Source organism: Neodiprion virginianus, chromosome 4, assembly GCF_021901495.1.
Source record: "Neodiprion virginianus isolate iyNeoVirg1 chromosome 4, iyNeoVirg1.1, whole genome shotgun sequence".
Classification (NCBI taxonomy): domain Eukaryota; kingdom Metazoa; phylum Arthropoda; class Insecta; order Hymenoptera; family Diprionidae; genus Neodiprion; species Neodiprion virginianus.
Window position 1 is genome coordinate 25,862,351 of NC_060880.1, and position 22,484 is coordinate 25,884,834.

A 22,484-nucleotide genomic window follows, 5' to 3' on the forward strand; every position below is an offset into this window, starting at 1 on the left:
GGTGTCCAAAATCCGTCCAATCGTTAGAAATTTTACACTCCAAACAGTTTCGGATCGTTGACATTAATTCGTCGACATTTTAACACCTGCTTCGTGTCAAGTCACATTTTTTATTTTTTTGTTTCATTCGCTTTCTTTGTAAATATTCTATTTTTTAACAGCACAGTGTACCTAAAGCTGATTTCAATAAACAATTTTTGAAAGACTAGTTTCGACTTCTGGGAGGGTTTAGTTCAATATTCTCTATACGAAAATAGTTGTGAAAAATATTCAAACACATATTGTTGTTCCAAGGTTGGTTTCATCGCGATAGATCACAGTACGGTACTAGATGCTCGGTACGCCTTGGAATTGAATAATTTATGACGCAAAGTCCAGGGGAGGCTGAAGAGCCGGAAAAGGTTCCCATTGATAAAAATGGAGAACGAATCACAGCCACATCGAAAACTTGACAGGCCAAGGAGCCTGCGTTTGCAGAGCCATTGTTTTGTATCTAGTCTATCGTGGGACGTCACTTGTAATTAATAATGAAAGACGGCCACGTTCTACGATACTCGTACATCCGTGGGCCGAAGGGAATGCCTAGCCCTGCTACGGACGTTATTACACGTGTCAAGTCAAGCCTCAGTTCAATAAGGCAACGAGCTCAGCTTCGTTTCTGATGTACCCATAACCGACACAATGGACCCTTTCATTGTTCGGCTACGCGACGACGTCCCGCCATTTGTGCTTTATTTAATCACTCGAAATATGAGCTCCGGCAATTCGGTCTGTGTATATGCATATATTGGGCATTTCGCTCTTGTAATCCGTAAAGCAGAAACTCTTGGAGCATCGAACATTGTCTGATGTGAGGTTAGTTAACGCCGATTGAAAGGAGCTTTGGTGTTTATTAGAAAGTAAGCCGCTGCAATGGCGCGTCTTGATCGAAACGCAACGTTTAATGGTGTCCGTAAATGGTAAACCATTCATTTATGCGTTTAAACGATTCGTTTGGAAGCAACATTATTTTTTCCACCTTCCACGTGAAAAATTTGCTGTATCTTAAATTGCAAGAGAGGAATCCTCGCGGAAATATATCGCATGTCTGATGGTTTAAGGACGTATGCGAAAAAAAAAACGAATTCGGTGGTAAAAGGGCGTATAATTTTCTTTTTTTTTCCCGGCATTCGCTACAAAAGCACTCAATATGAATAAAGATAAAAGGCCTTATATTTCATGGATACGCCCTTTCAGCACCAAAATATATTTTTATGTATGACATTTATGAATGTTACAAAGTTCCATCCGCCATTTTGGTGTTTTGGTAATCGACAGTACTTACGACATTTTACCGTTAATTGAGGCATTATTTAATTTCAACGTTTTTTAATGTATTCTCCTATTTTTCGCGTAAATACAAATGGCGGAAAAATACGATTTTTTAACTTCGCGCGTGGTAAATGGTCGTATACGTCCTTATACCGTTAGACACGCGACATCTCTTAAATTCAATATTCAAAGATTCCTCCTGGAATTCAAAGTTTCCCTGTTTAAATTACTCAAGGAAGATGTCGCTTTCGATTCAAATTGTTACGATCTCAGCCGCAGATAATTTAATTTTCCACAAAAGTGTCGTTTCAGTTTGAAATTTGATTATAACTCTTGAATCGTTTGAACTACGAACTTCCCTCCAGGAACACTTTTTTACAGAATTTCATTCTCTACAGAATACTTCTAGGGTCAAATTCGTATCCGTAAACAAGATTAATTAATAACATTTTTTTTTTTATATATACAGCGACATCTCCATATTATTTAAGTAAGAAGTCATCGAAATCCAAAAGTAAAGATTTAAAACTGTCCTTTTTGCGACGATTATTTTCTCTGTTCTCTATTTTTCCTTCTCTCTTTTTTTTTTTCTTCCTTCCATGTACAAATTTCTCAAGTAGGTGCGAAAAAATGTTGTTTGCAACCGACACACGAGAACACAACGTGCTTCGAAGGATAATCCAATATGATATTCAGCACCACCTCGAGATACAACAAACAAAATTTCGACGTTCATCACGTCAGATTATTTCTCCAAGCAATTCCGACGTGTTGTTTTATCCCCGAAATTTTTCCATCGCTTCGCAAATTTCCCCGTGTTTACAGTGAGCTTACAAGTTCGCGGTATATGATCGCATTGCAAGAACGCTTTTTATTCCGGGCGGCTTATTTTTCTTGTGCAGATACCAGACCGGCGGCAGTCTAAGGTCACGTTCGGTATTTCCCCCTTTTTTACTTTTTGCGCATATTGCAGACCGCCTCACTTCTCTCTTGCAATTTATTTCTCGTTATATTGGATTTCTTCATTTGCAGGTGAACGCCATTATTCGTCCGCCTTCCGTGATCTTACAATTAACGTTTTATGGGGTCACGCTCCAACTGGCATTTCGACACCTTGATTGGCACCTAATTAACACACTTTTAATCCCGTTTCATGCTTCGTCGATACGGAGATGCCAGATGTTTCCTGCCTCGCGAAGCAACAGATGCAATGTCGGATCATTATTTCATGACGAACGTCAGCCAGCGTTTTATGATTATTCGACGTCTGATGATGATGCACCTTTGTAAAGGCATCCAGTGACCTCGATTCCGCTTGACAATCGGTTGCAAACTCCGTTAAGCGGTTGAATATGCTTCGTCGGTTGCATAAAACGATAACGGATGCGATTTTTGTCTGATTGTAAGAGCGCAATCATCCAAGTATTTTTTTTTTTTTTTATACTATTATTCGAGATAAATTTTATTGTATCACGTGAACACGAAGTGTCCGCTGAAAGAAATGAATCGCATGTTTTGAAAATCGAGTATAAATTTCTCAACCCCTGCGGTTTTCGCAGAAAACACGGGAGGCTTGTTTCACATTAATCGTAAGAAAAGCGCTCACAACTTGGTCTTGGAAAAGTTTCGCGGACACTCGCATGCCGTATTTTATTACCACCCCCCACACTGAGATTTAAGATCACGACTGTACAAGGCAGCGGCAAAACAAGTAGATCGACGAAACGGAAAATCGCCCAAATATGTTCTTTGATGAATATCGTGGAGCAAAAATCGTACAAAAACGAATAGACTTGTTTAAAAAAAATCGACACAGATTTAGCAGTCTGTTTTTCAAACTGCAATACTCCAGTCTCAAACTGACACGATCAAATTCAGTTGTAACTTGATGATTACAGATGAAATTTTTTTCACTACAAATCTCAATCAAGTTTGTAATTTCGCTATAAATTCACCATAAATACCAAAGTCATGAGGAATTTTTATTTTTTATTTTATTTCACGTGATATAACGGAATCGGAATTCCTGTAGACTAATTGTAAAAATATCTCACGGACCCGTTTATTCAAATGGGTCAAGGGATAGAGAAACCCGTTGTAATGATCCAGTTGTGTACGAATAAAAAATCGCTTCCGCGCTCCGGAGTGTGACAAAGAGCCTTTGGTACCCAAAGCATTGTTCGACTGGCGTGTCCCGAGTCTTGTGAAATTTCACTCCGACGTACGTACGTATACGTATAAATTCGCACGTACGATCTGCGCCCGTTCATCGTTATATGCTTATAATAACACCGCAATAAATTACAGCTTGAGAATATATCGTGCCATCTTATAACCAATTGTGCTATAAATCTCCATTCTCATATTATTTTCTTCTTATTGAGATTCTTTTCTCGTATCTAGTCTCTGCTTTTCCAACCATCAAGTCTCTTCGCATTATTGCAATTTCTGTATTCTTGCAACTGGATTTAGCCGGTTATTAAAGGAATGAACTGCAATGCTGAGAAAAACTTGATGCTGGGAAAAAGTTTGTCTGAGAATGCGTGAATATTCTGTATTTTTCCAGAGATTGTATGCAAAATAAAGAGAGAGAAAATAGTACCTTTACAGATTGTTACAGAGAATTTTCAAAATTTTTTAGAACCGTCTGTGGGAAGTTTATAATTATAATTGTATTCATTATGCGGGGCAAAATTTATCGGGAACTATTTCAACGGTCTTTGAAAATACGTTACAATGTTCAAATTTTACTGCTTTTTTTATTTTTCACTATATTTTTCCCAACAGTGAGATCGTAAAAATTTATGCCGTTTTTCATTCATATCGTATAACAAAAATCGCGTTGAATACTAAATTTCTGGATTCTCTGCAGTCTGGGATAAATAACTCAAGATCTGAACGGCGATTCACGGTAATAAAATATTTTCGCATAAAAAGTACGCGATACTGTCGACACATATTTCAGGGGAAAAATTTTAAAAGTACATATTTGACGAAAGAAATGTAGAAAAATTAAATTCCGGCTATTAAAATGAAGAAAAAGAAAACCGCAGCACCCAATTCAGTCAAAATATATCGTTCCGCAGGTGTATCCGTGTGAAAAAAAAAGGTATTCAATATCGTATAAGTAAATTCATGGGCTATTTGTATAAATCGATCCTCTCCAAGGTGGAGAACGGAATAGAAAAAGAAAAGGAAAGGAAGAAACGATTTGTATCACGCCATCCATCCATCGTTCGAGGGCGGAGCTGAAAGCTTATCCGAAAGTAAGATACGCTTCTAATTACCATTAAGACGTCAGATATTGGTCGAGACAAAAGCTGGCGCCTATAAAGGAATATAATTGACGATTAGAAGTGGTCCAAATATGCTTTGGCAAAAAAGTAAATGTAAAATATTGCATAATACGTACCCCTTGCGAATATAGCTATGTATCATAGAGGTAGGTTATGCGTGTGAGCATTGCAGTAATAGTGGAATAGCAACGCTGTATAAGCTTTTCCCTACCTTTGAATTAATTGTATTATACGTCTCGATGAATAATTCATGGGATGAAGATGTGGCCGCTCTCGGCTCCGCCTTTATTCCAACTGCACATCCACCGAACGGGAAAATGGAATTAACTTTTGATTTACCGCCAGATATGCACTTCGGTCCCCGTATTCAACTTGTGTTTCCTCGCTGCAACTTGTCGCCGCAAATTATATTCGTCGAAATTGATAATTGGTTTTTTTCTTCCATTTCTGATTCGTTTTTTTTCCGCTCTGCTGAAATTTAATAAGGATCTATGATTTTTATCAAACTCAGAAAACACGCATGAATTCAATTTTTATTGACAAAATTGTATAAGCGAATCGTTGGAAATAATAATCAATAAAATTTTAATCAGATGAAATATAGCAGAATTGATCTGTCTATATTCATTTTTCGTGATTCAAAAAGTACATCGAACTCCTATTTTTCGAATTTTCCACTTCTTGCAATTTTCTTTCGTCTGTTTATTCTTGTACCAATGTCTCATTTTGTAGAATCGGAAAGAATAATAAAATAAAATAATTGTAACAATCAAATACAGGCCTCTTTTCAGAAAAATTACTTTTTGTTTATTTTTTTAAATCGCCACATTTTATGCAACTTTGCAAATTATTTGGATTTTGACATCTGATTCGATGGAGCGTAAGATCCTACGTATTCCAAAACAAGAATTTAGAGAAAAGCTTCAAAATTGTGAAATTGATGGTAACCTTTCGGAAATTATATGTTAAATATAAGAAAAAACCCATATTTACCTTATAATTTTAAAAAATCGTTATCGAGCGTGAAAAATTTATTTCCGTGATAATGAAATATACCTGTCCGCTTATTTTGGAAGAGGAAGAACATACTTCAGTCACGAGCAATTACAAAATATGACCTCCGCTTGCCTGCATGATTTGAGACGGATTCACCCTCCACTAAAATAATGATACCTCAAAATCGTGAAAGATTTTTTCTTATTTATATTAGTATCGAGCGCACGGTGATTAATCGAAACCTGTAAAAGCTGTTGCGCATCATAACGAATTGCATGGTGAAAAAGACTGCAAATTTACACAGACACGTGCACAGTATGCAATCGTTGCGAATCAATCTATTAGATGCCAAAGCCAATATTTGCGCGCAGCCTTCGCAAAGTTAAGTACTCAACAAAGGTTGCGCGAAGCGAATTGTCAAAGAAACTCGTCGTTTTTTCTTCTCTTCCTCTTTTATTCTACCGCTGTACTTTTTTCACTCGTCATTATTATTATTATTATTATTATATCTTTTTTCAGTTTTGCACCCGGCATCGCGTTTGCGGCTATCCATCACGTGAATAGTGTTTTTATTTTCACTAATTGCAACCGCTCGTTTCAATCCTCCCCTCCCTTACTTTTTACACTCTGAGGCACTCACAGTGCATGCAGGAATACATACCACGTATATAATTATATACGTATACTTTCAAGATTTTTTAAAAATATTTCCATCGCAATCGTTTCGTATAGTCGTTACACTTTGAATGCACGAGGTTGAAGTTCGTAACGTTTAGGTAACGATGCATTTTTAAGAGAAAAATCAACGAATTGAATCCATATTTGGCCGATTTAAGTAGCATAATAAAGAGAGTTCTGTGTACAGATCCCGATACCGATATTTTACCGACATTTTAGCCGTTTCGCAGCTCAGACACAAACCCTTTTCTTCCGAGTGATCTTCCGGATTGCGCTCTACGTTACCATAGTTTTTATCGATCATCGAAAAAAAATGACTTGTGTCTGATCTATGAAGCGACTGAAATGTCGGTAAATTATCAATATCGGGATCCGTACGCAGAACTTTCGTTATTATGCTACTGATTCATCGACTCCTTAAAAATCATTCAATCATAGCTGCGGAGTCGCAAAATAGTATATCATTCTTTAATTCCTCGTTACATTAACGTTCCTAGAGACTTCGAATTTGAAATTCATTCGCCAACCGAGCCCGATTTCGAGAAATCACTGTTTCAATAAACGCGTTTTTCGTTCCAGGATACTTTGGGAAATACTTGAATAAGTACAACGGATCTTACATACCGCCAGGCTGGAGAGAATGGGGGGGACTGATAATGAACTCACGGTACTACAACTACAGCGTCAACATGAACGGGAAGAAAATAAAGCACGGTTTTGAGTACAGCAAGGATTATTATCCAGACCTCATCGCCAATGATAGCGTCGCATTTCTCAGACAGAGCAAGCACAACTTTGCTCGTAAGCCACTGATGCTAGTTGCCAGTTTCCCGTCGCCTCATGGACCCGAAGATTCTGCACCACAATTCTCGCATCTGTTCTTCAACGTCACCACTCACCAGTGAGTAAATTCTTTACACTCCATTTTCACGTTGCCTGGATCATTTTGTCTTAAGATAATCATACAGCACCTAAACTCACCTCATTTTCCATCTCAACGAGATAGTTTTATTCAAATTCATTTTGTATCGAATTAGCGAGAAGGATATTTTTTGGTCAAAATTAACTTCACCCGCTCTCAGCAAATCTTTCATTGAATCAACGAATAATTATTCGCTGCAACAACATATTTTTTCCTCACTGGCATATATGTATAAGTATATTGTTCAATCAACAATTACATTTTCTCGGTGTATCAAGAATCTCCACAAAATTCAATCGTTTTTTATTTATCTGATTACCCGATTGTCGAACATTAAGAATTTCTCAAATTTGCGTGCTCGTAAGAAAAGGGCAATTTTCTTAATAATTTTAGAAAAACAAATACTAAAATTGTAAACATATCATATTTTATTTCACATTGCTTTGAAAGATTAAAAATCTACAAGGGTCGTTGCATTTCACTGAAATTTACTTGAACAGTGTTTTTTTTTCCTCTTGTGTCAAAGTAAACTGAATATTGCTGTCTGTCATTTCAAACAAATTTCAGTGCCATTTTGAAAAATTAAAGATTTTACAATACTAGTGTGATAAAAAAAAAATTTCAGCGGGATTGTAGAGAATAATTGTCTCGAGAAAATAAACCATCGTGGAACGAAACGACCGAACTCGCTAAATTTTTAACCATTATAAAGTGATTTGAGATAAAAAATCGATATCCAGGCTACAGTTTATAATAATTTTAGTATTTTTTTTCTTTTCAATACATTTTCAGGAAAATTTTCTTATAGCTCAGCAACATGTGAATTTAATAAATCGTCAAAGTACGACCATCTCGTTATGAAATAAGCAAAAATTTATCGACACTTAACTGACTAACCTCCGTAAAATTTGTTTCTATAAACAATTCAACCGTCGAACCGTAATTGGTTTATAATTTATCATAACGACCCTCACCTTTTCAATTAATCGATGATTTGAAGCGAAACTTCTCAATTATTCCGTATTTGCAAACGCAGACATCTCTGGCACACTATAAGGAAAACTAATCAGTTATTCCTTTGAAAAACAAGGGATGCAGAGAATAATTAATGTAATTGACGGAAACCGCGACCCGAGGCTGATACAATATACACACAACAGTTTCGCCGTAGTAATTCGCCTTTCTATTATAATCGACGACAAGTGAAAAGAAACTAAAGGTAGAAAAAAAACAAAAGGCTGGTAGTTTTTTCTCCCTGTTTTATACGCCTTTGAGAAAATTCGACTTGCCGTATACCTACATCGTCTTCGTACAACGTGTAACGAAGCAATGAAAATTATTTCCCCAGCGAAGTATAGAGTAGAACCTGAAAAAAAAAAAAAAAATTACACAAATATACACCTGCCAAACGCTCGACGATTTATTCGCTCCTCGACCAATGAAAAAGTAGGAAAAAAATCCCTGACGTAAACGCTCCGAGGCATTCGGCCTCAGAGCTGCTACTTCGAAAGCAGAGTTTAAACAAGAGAGATTTGCTTGCCTGCGGTTCAATCGAAAACCTCCTCTTATTTCCAAAAATTTTATGTCTACTCGCTGGCTCGGTTTTTATAAGCAAGTTTTTTCGTTTCGCAGATTTTCATTGTGTACAGTTTGTACTGAATTTAATTTTGCACAATCGTGGCCGAGTAATGAAATTTACTTATATCATCGCTTGTGCGAAAACGACGTAAAGGATATGATATCATGAATTTATGCGATTAATTATACAGTGGGAAACTTTGATCCTAGCTGAATTAACAAAATTTTCCTCGCGTTTTCTAGTTTCATTGTAGATACATGTGACACAAACGACATTCCAAATGCAAGTATTAATATGTCAGACTTCTTTAGCGGCTTACGAATATTGACGCACAGAGTAAACCTGAGGTATACAACAGCGGTAAAAAGTCTAATAATAGCCGTGATCCAGGAGTCGATTATGATGAAGAACAAGAGTTAGAAACATGAAACGGCCTCGTTGTCTTTAGATATTTCTTTTTCGAAGAGATGATCCAGAGTGACGGAAATGTGCAGATGAGAATCAAAATCAAAGAGCCAATATTCACTCGGTAATTAGAAAGTCATAAATTTGACAGTTGGAAATCGAATTGTAAATCGAGTAACTGTAATATTATCTGAACTAACGAGAAATCAATCGAGATAACTGAAATCATTAACAATCATTGCGAAGCATTTAAAATCACATGATAACGTTGAAGAAATCGCGTATCAAGCGTTGGAAATCATCGTAACCGTTGTAAGTCTGATCTCATCATGATTCCCAGTGATCACCAAGTGATTTCTATTGGTCAAAAATGATTTACCAGTGTCGCAGTTCATTTCCTGTGATTCTTTCCGATACGGAAATCACTGATCATCGTCTGGAACGCTCTGAAACCGTTGGAACTGGCTGGAAATCAATAAAACTCACATGATAAGATGGAAACTAATAAGAATCGAACTCCAAATTGATCTTATTCAATCAGAATCATGAGTTCGATTTCCAAGCGAATGGCTCCTAGATCACTAGCGAAGTGCTCGAGGTGGTTAAAAGCTGTGTCAGCTCGAAGCGACGAAGTCGATGAGGCCGAAAAGCACTAGACAATGTCTCTGCAGCAGTCTAGAAACAACGGCGGCTAGACAGCTTCAGCGTGACGTCATCGTCGCATGATCGAGCACCCTAGAGACAGTGAAAGCCGGATAGCTAACCACGAAAGCACGGACGCATGTTCACTCTGCCGGGTGTTGTAATTGCCAGACGAACGACGCCTCCGCTCTGGAAAGTTGATAACGCGATGCTTGTTCCTTGGTCCCAGGACTGAATGTGAATGTAAACTGCATGATTGTAACTCCGGAACATCGAGATGACGACTCCGGGATCATATCCACGAAGGTGTGAACTACTCGCGGTTATCGGAAGAAAAATTATCAGGCTTTCAGTTGACCAAAGTCTTGGACAATAGATAAATTGGATAAATTCATTGTTGTCAGGTTTTTGGTGTCTCTGGTGAAAGTGATTTTTAGGATTTTCTACGAATTTTTAGAGAAATTGGAACATTTCGTACAATTTTACAAATTTGTAAGTATACGTAGTTTCTCATCAAAAGATTTTTGCGAAAATTTATATTTTTTCAGTAAAAACAATCTAAAAGACGCTATAATTTTTAGTAAAACATTATGCACATTTACAATTTTGCACGGAATAACACGAAATGTTCCAATTTCTTAAAATTCGTGGTAGTTGAAATTTTCACCAGGGATAAAAATTTTTGAAGTGAGACAGGATTGAATACCGCGAGAAAATAATTCACGGTCATATTATCATGGTATGAGAATTTTTTAGAGGATAGTTTAATTTCTCAAACGGTCGTTGATTTCATAGCGAATTGGAGCATATTTTTTGCAACGGTTGACAATGAATAGACGATAAAATCATGGAAGGTTGTTTTTTCTGAAATTGACGAGCCTTGAAGATCGTTGAACCTTGTTCTAAACAAATCCTCATTGGCCGCATCATTTTGTGACTTTCCTAATTTCGTCTGACGCTAAAAAGTCCCGATGTGAAAGAATGATCTTGTTCTTTGCTCTCGAATTCGAGAAAAAATGGATACTTAATATTCCCTTCGTATACTCAATATGATAAAACTGTGAATTATGCGACACTGAATTTTAAGAAATTGGGAAACGCCAGAACACATTTCCGTATATAAATTACGCACAAATGGTGTACTGAAAGGTGTTGATAAACTTTTCGAAGTTCGGGTATATGATCTGTACGGCTACTATAACTTCTTTTACTTAACGATACGGAAATGATTATTATTCATTTATGCGGTCGGAGATACTGTCTAACAGTCTTCGATAAGAAACAAGAATCAGTCGAGTCCACGTTCCGCAATGTGTCGTTCAAAGATTGAAACAACGACTAACGAGCTGTCAATGGATTCGACACAACTGTCAGGTTCCAGCTTTAGTATTTCAGTTATACCTCGAACAACTTTGCCGCAAAGAGATAAGACAAATGGTAGCATAACATTAATTATCATTAATTTGTCGATGCTGATTATCGACGCTTTTAGTCTTTGAGCCAATTCTCAACCTTCGCTGTCCGCTTGACAATTTAGCGAACTCGGTGCGATTTCTATTTATTTATTTTTCAAAGTTACCTTTGGGTTCTTTTCTGTCGCAGTCGTTGATTCAATTAATCTGAAACATTACGAACGGCGTTACGTTCAAACTAATTTACCTCTTATAGAATGATCTGTTTAAAACTTTGCATTATTATATGAATTGAAATCATTAATTTTCGATCGATTTCTTTGTTCTCCAATTCTGTTTCTGACTTTCGTTCTACATTTTCTATTTCACAGAGGGAACTGAACTTCAAGCGTGATTTTGTGGAACATTTTTTTTTTGGTAATTCGATCGATAATTCTCTAACTGTTTTCCTCTTTAAAAGTTCTCTTTGATCTCTTTAACAATTTTTCAGCGATCTTTTATCGTTGCTTGCTCACAATTTTTGGTCGTTGTAATTATTGTACAAAATATTCGCGACCAATTTTTTATTTCTGTTTAAAAATGTCAAAAACTGCGTGCGTGTTCATAATTTTTGGTTTTATTAAATTTTTTTTAGTTTCATGCAAAACCAGTTTTGATGAATTACAGCGCATAAACTCTTTTCACATTTCTCAAACTCCAGATATAAACGCGCAGGCTTTTTTACTATTGCACGAAAAAATGACCAAAGAATATTTGCGAAATCGAGGTAAAACAAGCAGAATCGTATTTCGCTCATACTTTCGCGCATGGACGCTTCTGTAAACAAGGTACCTACCTACCACAGTCTTTGGAAAATCGAATAGAAATTGAATTCAAACCTGGCCTCGGGGTGACTCGTAGCTGTTCCGTTCTTCACGATCCACGAGTATAAAATCCGATGAAATTCTCGCAAATTGCAGTGCAGACTCTTTCTGAAATTCAATTTCGTTATTTCCAGCCCGCGATACGCGACGCCATAAAACTTTCATACCTTGCTGTACCTGCACAACGCAACACATGTAATATTATAATACCCACCGTATGCTTCGTGACTGCTCGGTGCTTGAGTCGCAAACAAAATTAACCGTAGAATGCTCATAAATCGTTTAAATACCGCGCCTGATGAAAAATCGACCGTCTATGTTTGAGAAAATATTTACCTCGTACATTAAAATATACAAGAAGAACAGTTTTATGTATAAACCTAGATACACGTACATATTTAACGTCGTTAGCAATGTTGTTAGAAAAATATTTTCTTAGGATCCTCGTGAAGCTAATATATTATGATGCTTGCCGATTATGAGCCTGCAGTGTGTCAATATGTGTATATTTTGATTATTCGTTATCGAAGAATAAATGAAAATAATAAAACGGAAACTTTACCGTGCTTAAATTACTGCAATACACTAAATATGAATTACAACTCCATAGATCGGAATAGGGTATTTTCAAGTGCAAACGCGGCTGCAATTATTCATACATAGCAAAATTGAAATTATATCTAAGTAAGAACGATTGAAGTAAATGAATAAATCATATCGTTTCGAATAAAATATTCTTTAACATAAATTAATTGAGGAATACCAAGGATAAAAAATAGGAGACTGCTTACAGCCACTGATGTTCAAAATTATACTAGGTATCCAATTTATAACAGCATGAATATGTTTGCTCAAAGGAAACACTCGAGTGCACGACTTACGTTAGAGTTCGTAATTCAAGTACGGTAGAAGGAACTGATTATCAAACTGATGAATAAATCGTGCATCCCTAAGAGATTAAACCCCGCTGCAACTAATCGTGTAATTATACATCCTTGTGTGCATAATTGACCGGTTCTCAAAGAGCAGATACAGTGCAGCCCTTAATCTAGTCTGCCTCTAGCCATGTTGTATAAAATGAAAAGTTTATCCCGCGTCTCTATGTGCGTGCGTGTCTGTGAACGAATCCTCCTTCAAAAGGTTAGAAAATTCTGTGAATTTGGACTTATCGAAGTTAATCAAGAGTCAATAAAAAAAAATTTAAACTAAGGATTTTTCAGGACGATTCGATGTTTTCAATTCAGAAAGTATATGAACCAGATAAAGTCTAGCGTTGAAAAGAAAATCTAGTCGTATATTTTTTTAATACCTCTGAAGTTGACGTTGAATTTTACAGAATTTTTATTTACGCCAGAATGTTTAAATCTGAAATTTCTTGTTTCTACCGAGCACAAATTACACGGAGCAGTTACTCAACTTTGTCTTCCCAACGGCTAGGAGCTGGATGACTGATCCATCCTGTCAAATCCTCGCCCTATTTTGACCCGAAGCTTCGGTGCACCAATCCGGCATCATTTGTCATCGAGTCTTTTTTGCCGATTGTGATCTTTCGTTAGACGTACAACCCCGGCCCGTTACAGTCGTATGGATATACTTATAATACTTATATACATCTTTATTGATATCAATCTCCGTGTCTAATTTGACCCCTTAACAGGCAATAAAAAATACCGATAAATCAAAGTTTATTCCTTAACGACTCGTGACACAAAAGGCGCCGGGGAGAGCAGACGGTGTAATAATAATTACTAATGCCAATGTAAGAAGATATTTTTGTCTGTGGATGACGTGCGGCGAGAGGTGAATTCTCTGAACTTGTACATCTTTCATTCGTTATTCCTAAGAGAAAATTATCATGCATCTGTACATCAGGAGTTAAAAGTATCATTGAAGTTGGCGCAGAGTTCATAAATTTAATCCCAACGTAGGAAATGGTTTTGTTTCGTTTTCACGCCAATTTTTAATAGACGTAGTTTATTATATTCATTGGTTATTTTTGTTGTGAATTAATGTTCTGTAATAGATTTTCTTCGTGGATTTTCAGTAAACTCCTAAATACACGTCGTTGTCTATAAATAATGTAGAGAAACTGCGTAAAACGGTTTCTGAGAATTCATTTGTATTACACTTTGGAATTCATAACACGGTGCGATAACGCGGTGTCTTCAAACTTGTTTCAAAGTAGACTTTCGTAGATCGAGTTTACGCTTCGAATATTTTCTTACGTACCGACAGGAAACTGTGTTAAGAACGGATGAACCTCACCGTCTGAATCGAAAGTAAGGATAAAAGAAAAACCCGTTTAAAAAAAAAATCTCCAGTAACGTTATTTACTCCAATGGCAGTGAACACGAATCAAAAAATATCTCCGTGAACAAAATGAGCCTCGAAGCATTAGAATCTGATCAGAAATCTCAGGGTTGATGTAACAATTACGAATATTCTAATTATGAAACTTTTCTCAAATCTTTGTCACCTCGGCTTGTATTATTCGAATTTTCTTGGATTCATTTCGTTTCTCCACTAGGAACGTTTTTTCATTCCCGTCCACAGTCATAGGCGCAAATAACATTGCCGGAGATTTTTCAAGCGGATATTTATCTCTTCCTTACTCCTCATCCTTGATCAAATTTAACTTCGATAGTGGATCGTGAGTCGCGAATGCCGCAGCGGATGGAAACTTCTGACATAGAATAACGAGCCTTTGGACATCACCGTGACATCTTTCAGTCGCCGATCTCGTGATTATCAGCCTCGCGATCAGTCCCTGCCTGATTAAGCTTACCATATCGGAAAATTCTCGTTATAAGAAAATCCGCCCGTATATTCCGTACAGGATAAGAGATCCTCCATCTTCCCCGTCAATTTCTTCCCCTTCGAAAGATCATTCGATTTGGAATGAAGGAACCGTCTTCTCTCCAACGAATAATACGGTCAAAGGGACCAACGAAACCTGCGACAGAAATAACTTTCCGATAATCCGAAGCTGCTTTTCTACTTACGGTTAATTCGCGATTGCCGGCGAGTATATCGATGCCTCGAAAATTAGTTTTTATTGACTTTTCCGAGGTTTCGTAATCGCGGTTTTTCCTGTTCCAGGATCCAGAACCACGCGAGGGTCTTGTTCGGATAGCTCGTAGAAAAACTAGCGACTTAAGGTCAACCCTGATCCGGCCCTCGAATTTCCTCTTTTCACGCTACAGGTTCCTAATTTACAGAAAAAAATATTATGCAATTCTAATTTCGAACTACATATTTAGATTCGTGGTTAACGAGTCAAAAGCTCTCAGGTTCCGTCTGCAGGGAATTTTGTTTGGTATATGAAAAAGTCCGGGATATTCGAAAAATGCTTGCAGTTGTTCTTGGAATTTTTCCCAAATATGGCTTTCGATGCGATCTCTTAATTTTTGTACGGTATTACTAATAAATTTAACTAGCTGTTGACAGTTTTTATTTCATTTGCTCTACGCTCCCTCGATATATAAAATCGACGATGATATTAATAAGATTGTGAATATATGTATGCTTGAAGCCCTAAGCGTTATATGATACCGATATATTTACGATCTTGTGTGTTTTTATTTTTTATTAATAAACTACTCGATCGAATCCAATGTTTTCAAAAATAAAAATATAGGAAACGTATTGCGGAATACGACGTGTCGAAGCAAGAAGTCGGGAATTTTTAAAACGAAATTAAGTGGCCATCCAGTTACTCTGCATGAATAATTGAATATGCGAGAAAAAAAATTTCTCAACATTAATTAATATCGAGAACTTGATTGATTTTGTAACCAAAGTCAATCATACTTTCTCTTTCATTAAAACGTCAAACATATTCAAAATGTTTAAAAATCTTAGAAACTATATATATCCAATCTCCGGTGTTCGTAACTTGAATTCTTGTGCTTTTCGCCTTTTTACGAAAACCATTGTAGTTTACCAGTAAAATAATTTGACAACAATACCTAGTCAATGTATGACTATATACTTGAAAAATTATCGACACAATATTGATTTTTAACTGGCCAATCTCTGCAACTTCACTTCAGGTATCCGATCAATCTTACGTTCTGTGGCATTCGGAGTGGTGAATTTAACTTTTCCATTGAGATCCCTGCGGCGCCATGCAATGTTTGACTGCCTTATCCCAACGACCGCGGGACTCGGGTTTGCCTCAAATATAACAAACTCGGTTTTACATCCAACCGTTTCACAATCGAGACACCGGTAAAAAATTGATGAAATCCCTCGACCGAAGTAGAGCATAACACTGCAACCAGCGTACATTGTATATTGGGAAAAATTTCGTTCGGTATCCTTACAAGAATTCAATTTCAAGATTGTTGTTATTACGTGAATAAGTGGTACGATTCACTTTTTGATGTAATTCCTATAGTCCCCAATACTGCATTTTTCGGTCATAACTAAATAAATAATTGTCGTTTCACATCCCGAAATGTATTTTTTCTGTTTTAATGGAAAATGGAAACATGTAGCTAAGGATTAATGGGTTTTACGAATAAGGCGATACGGATGGCAGACGTCTAGTTGCTGCGGTTGTTATTTTATCAAATTCGTTACTTCAAGTGACCGCCTCATCACCGCTGTCTGTGGGTAAAATGCATAGCTAAGTGGTTTGCGGAGGCTGTACATATACCGTGTGGAAAATAAACCGTAATTAAGGGCCCAGACTATCCAGACAAACGAGACGACGCTCTTCAAGATGTCTCCTACCCAGCCTTGCTTCACGCTCAAACTCATCTCCCTTCACAACTAGACGGTAAAAACTTTCGCATTCCCCCGAGAGAAATATATTATTACATATATAATACATAAATATACGTAATATAATATAGTTTCGAGATCGAGACCGAAAGTTTAAACTCGGACCGATTTAATAATCATAAGGTAAAAAAGGATGAGTTTCTTCTTGGTACAAAAATTTCAATCAATTGTCTGATCGTCGATGGAACTTTATTGTATTAACGAAGGAGAATTACATCGATCAAGACGCGTTTCAGCCTCACAGCGACACGAAACTTTGATAAAACTCAATCGAAGAATAAAAATTGAACGATATCGCAGATGTTAATCATTACCGCAGATATTAATCAGACATTTCGATGAATCGTCGTTTCGATCGATTGGTTTATAGTCTGTAATTTTTCAATGATCCAGTCCTCGATTCATCGATCAATCTATAGGCATTTAATCAGTCACTTAACCAAGGAATCGAAACTGCTCACCCTTATCTCCAAATACAATTTATTTCTGTTATCGTGTCGTTTTCCATTTGATACCGAAATATTTTTGAAATATTTTTTTACCAACCGGCAACGATTTCTTTTTTAAATTATATTTCGTACGTTTATTATCGTACAAGTATTATATCGGCACAAGAAAAAACGTGCGAAGAAGCGATCCAATTTTAAGAACTGGGTAGTGCGAACCTTTCGTGATTTATTGGATCAGAGGGGGAGCGAAAATATATATATATACATACATAGATGCGGTAAATCTGGTGTATCGAAATCTAGTATAAAAATCTGGTAACGGGAACCTCGTCCCATCTTTCTCGACCGCGTTTTTCCTCTCAATATTACCATCCCTCTTTATCTTTTTTTTGCACTCCTTTTGCTCACCGATTCATTGAACGAATTTTATATTCTTCCGTGCTCGTTCGTATTATACCTTGGAAAAAAGTTGATCCACACGTTATTTAACCTGTCTCAGAATTTCTTGCTTCATCTTCTGGATTCCAACAATAAAATCGCATAATTACAATTTTTCGTACACTTCTTTCTCGGCACGTTATTCGTTTCAGCATTTTTGAAAAACCGATCTGAATCCCTCCAACTCAAACGTGTGGTCACATTTTGTACAGATTTTTTCTCCATAAACCGGTATACTTGTTACTTGTACATTTCGCTGGAGTCGAGAACAGGTTTTTTAACATTGTTTTGAAACTGATAAAAAAAAAAAAATTTCCCAGCCACAAAGCAGTTTCTCCAATACGCAATAAACTTTTTTTTTATGAAATCGAACATTGGTAAAAAAAAAAATACCGTTCTGATCAACGACACTCTTCCGGAATACTTTCTTGCGTGAAATTAAAATCAAATTCTTCAAAGTGTGTTTAAAAAAACAAATTCTTCTTTTGAAATTGGCGAAAAACAGTTGTGGTATTTTTCAATACATTGACCGATGGCAAAATCACTACCAAGCTAGATTCGGAGCCTAACAATTACATGCCGTTGAAAAATGAGAACGAGACGCGAAACGGCCAGGGTTGGACGTAGATCAGTCAAGAATTGAGACGTAGCTTATCCGGCGAATCTGTGATATAACTTTGTCGGTGGAGTGGAGGATCATGTACCCAGCTGCATCACGGGTTGCAGCTAAATCGTGTGTAAGACGTCTTTAATATATTTCCGGCTGGAAACCCGCCGGCGTTCGCCTTACTTGCGAAGATATACCGGGATATTTATCGACCCCCTAGATTCGTGGCAAAGTGCTGCGTGCTTGTAATATATATCTATAAGGTATATATACAGGATACGCGAAATTCCACGGGGCAAGGTGTCGTCGATATGCGAATCTCGACTTCGTCTTGCGTTTTATCGCCTTTCGCGAGACCTTATCGCGAGCTATGCGTCTTGCCGACATCCTCGAGTTCGATCGTATTTACGAACCCGCATCGCGCCGTTATGTTTCAGCACTCCGGCCTACGACTATGCGCCAAATCCTGACAAGCAATGGATTCTACAGGTCACTCAGAAAATGCAACCCATTCACAAGGACTTCACCAATCTACTCATGACCAAGAGGCTGCAGACCTTGCAGAGCGTCGACGCGGCCGTTGATCGGGTCTGTTGATTTTTTAATCTTCATTTCCTTTCGTTACATTGACTTTGGGAAAAACGAGATTCTGTTCTAATCCAAAATCCGTTTACGTGTTTCTCGACCATAATGCATTTTACGTAAGAAAAAAAAATGTATGCAACCACAAAATCCCTACGAATTCGAGTCACACTTTTTTCATATTTTTATGGAACTTTGTCATTTTAGTAAATCAGATTCGAAGGGAAGTTTAAAATCGTTACAGAATCAAAACAGCTGTGCGATTGATGAGCAGTTTTTGAAAATAATTTTTGTATTTAATTCAAAAATAGAATCAATTAAAATTCGATTACAGATACTCGATGATCAATACGCTGCAATGATTTTCAGAGCATAATTTCGACCATGACCAATAATCTCTACGTTACCTTCTCCACTTCTCACAGCCGAGGCGTTATAGGTTTATAAGCTGCACCTTCGAAGTGCAGATCATTGCAATATAATAATAACGAAATGGAATTATTGTACTTTCGCAGATATATCAGGAGCTGAAGGACTTGGGGGAACTGGACAACACCTACATAATATACACCTCTGACCACGGCTATCATCTGGGTCAATTTGGATTAATAAAGGGAAAAAGTTTTCCGTTTGAATTCGACGTCCGCGTTCCTTTCCTCATCAGGGGACCAGGGATCGAGCCAGGCTCTGTGTAAGTTTCAAAAACACACGCCTTAGGATGTTGGTGACGTACAGTCGAGTCAAAAACGTGACGAAAGTATAACATATAAAAAAAAAACGTCTAGTGAAGATTTACAAAAAAAAGTATCGTTGTAATCCAGAAAATTGTTCAAGCGCTGAATTTCATTTTTTTGAAACATATCATTATTTTTAAATTATTTGGTTATCAATCAATTCAGTGTGAATTGAAATCATTTTCTAAGAAACAAAAAATCCGAAATAAAGCCACGCTGTAATTTTTAGATGATAAAATTGTGATTGGACGAGATTGGACGATTGATGTTATTTTTAATCACGGACAATTCATTTACCAGTAAAATGGTCCTGCCAAAATCGCATAAGCAATATAAACTTTTTCGGTAGAAAAATAATAGAATATAATGTGATTTCTGTTATGTAGTTAGAATAATGATATTTTTATAGTTTGAATCCAGTGACACTACTCTAAGCTTTGTTCTATCGCGTTTTCAATTCAACACTTTTTCGAACTGACTGTACGTCGCAAACATCCTTAATCCAAACTTTGCAACGAAGGTACTCATATAATACTCATATCCTCATGAATCCATAAATCCTTTGAAATTCAGTTGTTAACCATCGAGTTGATGAGAAAACTCTGCAGAGCTTATAATAATAATAATAATTGTTTTTTAGTGCAAAGATTGTATTATAAAATATACAGTAGAATAATGTAACAAGCTGTAAGGAAAAGAAAAGAGTTGAGAGTATAAAGAAAGACGAGGAAGGGGGGATAAAAGAAACACGACAAGTCACGCATTTTAGGAAAAATTTACGAGATCATTTTCCCGGAATAAAATTAACCGAGAAAACTCGCTGCGCAAAGGAATTTCACGTTGAAACTTATATCCCGCTTATAATCAGCCTCTTATAATGTACGTGAAAGCTGGTGGGGTGCCGGTGAAAATTCTACGCTCAAGTTATTAATTCTTCTACTCTTGGCGCAAAGCTTTTGCACGACGTCGTTTTACTTCACGGAAATGCGGAGTCCTAAATTTAGCCAAATTAATTCACCGTTCATTCAACTACAGCGGCATAAACCACCGGCTAACTAGACTCTCCGCGACGTAGAAGAACATTTGTCAACGTGCGGATATATTTACTGCGTGTTCAATTTTCTTGTCAATTTTAAAACACCACGTGAGACAAATTTGTCAAAATTTCTCGGTCATCCCTGGTGAAAATTTTTCTCACACGTTTTTTCTCTTCAAAACGTTGAATTGGCTATTAAGGACCATCCATAAATTACGTCACACGTTAATGGGGGGGGGGGGGGGGGGGGGATATCACCGTAATGTGACATAGTGTAACAAGGGGCAGGGGGGGGAGGGTCAAAAGCTTTGTGACGTTACATGTTAAAATTCAAAATACTAAAACACGAAATTTATATATAAAGATTATATAATAAAAATAAGAAAAAGATGAAAATAACTGCTTTCTTTTGATTATTTTTAAATACATGCATAAGTTTGAAAAATTTGTGACGTCACATCAGGGGGGAGGGGGTTCTAAAAATGTGACAACCTGTGACAAGGACGGGAAGGGGGGTTTAAAAGTTCTAAAATTCGTGTGACGTAATTTATGGATGGCACCTTACGTAAGATTTGGACACTTGAAAATTCTACTAAAAAAAATCACCACATTATTTGAAAGTGGTATAATACAAACCTATATATTCTACACAGTTGTGCAATGAAATTTTGCCAGTTGAATCAGCAAAGCGTGTATAATAAATTACCTCGAAATGCTCGGCGCTTACATCTGACGATGAGGCACTGCAAAGTTTCAACTTCGTTTACAAATGTTTTGACCGTGAAAATTCCCCCGACGTCTTCAAAGTTTGGGTACACATTTACCTGCGTTGCTCGATACATACGCATTAACGTATACATGTATAATGTGTATTAGATATATACGTAACGCGATGTGCGGTCGAAACGCCGCGGACCGCGGTGACGTAGGTGGAATGAAAATTGCAAAGAAATTGATTCGAGCCTTTGACCTTTATTTCAAGACTCCGACCACCGCGCAACGCTTTCGCCTGCGTCACGGAGTCTGCAGAACCAGTAAAAGTGATTGTTTTCAGAATAAACAGAGAACGGATCGTATGCCAACAGAGAAATTCGCATCGTAGATTACACGAATCGCTGGTAATTTAGCGCTAGACTGCGAATTTCAGCGTACGAAGCAAAGCTCCGACGCTTTAATCTCCCTCCTCTAACGTCGCTTCCCATGCTCTGCTTTATTTCGAATAATCAATCTCCGTTTTTATGCGGCTAGCCGTGCAATCGCAAAACACGAGTTAAAAACTAGGTTTCAAAAATAGTGTATTCTATTTCATTTCGGTGCAATTGTTTTACTCGGTTATCTTCCATTTATCTCTTCCTCTCCGTTCTCATTCTACCGTTAAACGTTTTTTCGTCAACTTTTATTAACGATGAATCAGCCAACCTCGTTTGAATCAAATGTCGGCGGAAGTGAATAAAACAGTTAAAAAAATTTTTTTTTTGTTTCAACTATTAGAGAAAGTAACGTTGCTATAGTTTTTTATAGTGAATATATTTTTAGAATTTTGATTGAAACTGGCCAGCCGATTAATTCTTAAGACTCGTTGAGCGATTATTAAAAAAAAACTAGAATTACCCGCATCGAGGTTTCACCGATATTGACAAGCTCGAAGAAATTTGAGCACGACTTTGAAAGGGAGATTACTATACAGGTAACGAGACCTCGAGACGGTATTATGAAAGTTCCAGGTCGTCATTCACGGTTTGTGAT

At 37.0% G+C, this 22,484-nt stretch overlaps 1 protein-coding gene across 2 annotated transcripts in view; it reads left to right on the forward strand.

The window, feature by feature from the left end:
* Positions 1 to 22,484, forward strand: part of LOC124303515 (extracellular sulfatase SULF-1 homolog) — an 85,788-nt gene that overhangs the window by 48,461 nt on the left and 14,843 nt on the right. For both annotated transcript variants that reach the window (XM_046760798.1, XM_046760796.1), the window contains exons 4-6: positions 6,861 to 7,182; positions 18,824 to 18,974; positions 19,484 to 19,659. In XM_046760798.1, the coding sequence (XP_046616754.1) occupies positions 6,861 to 7,182; positions 18,824 to 18,974; positions 19,484 to 19,659 (649 nt within the window). The remainder of the gene's footprint in view (positions 1 to 6,860; positions 7,183 to 18,823; positions 18,975 to 19,483; positions 19,660 to 22,484) is intronic.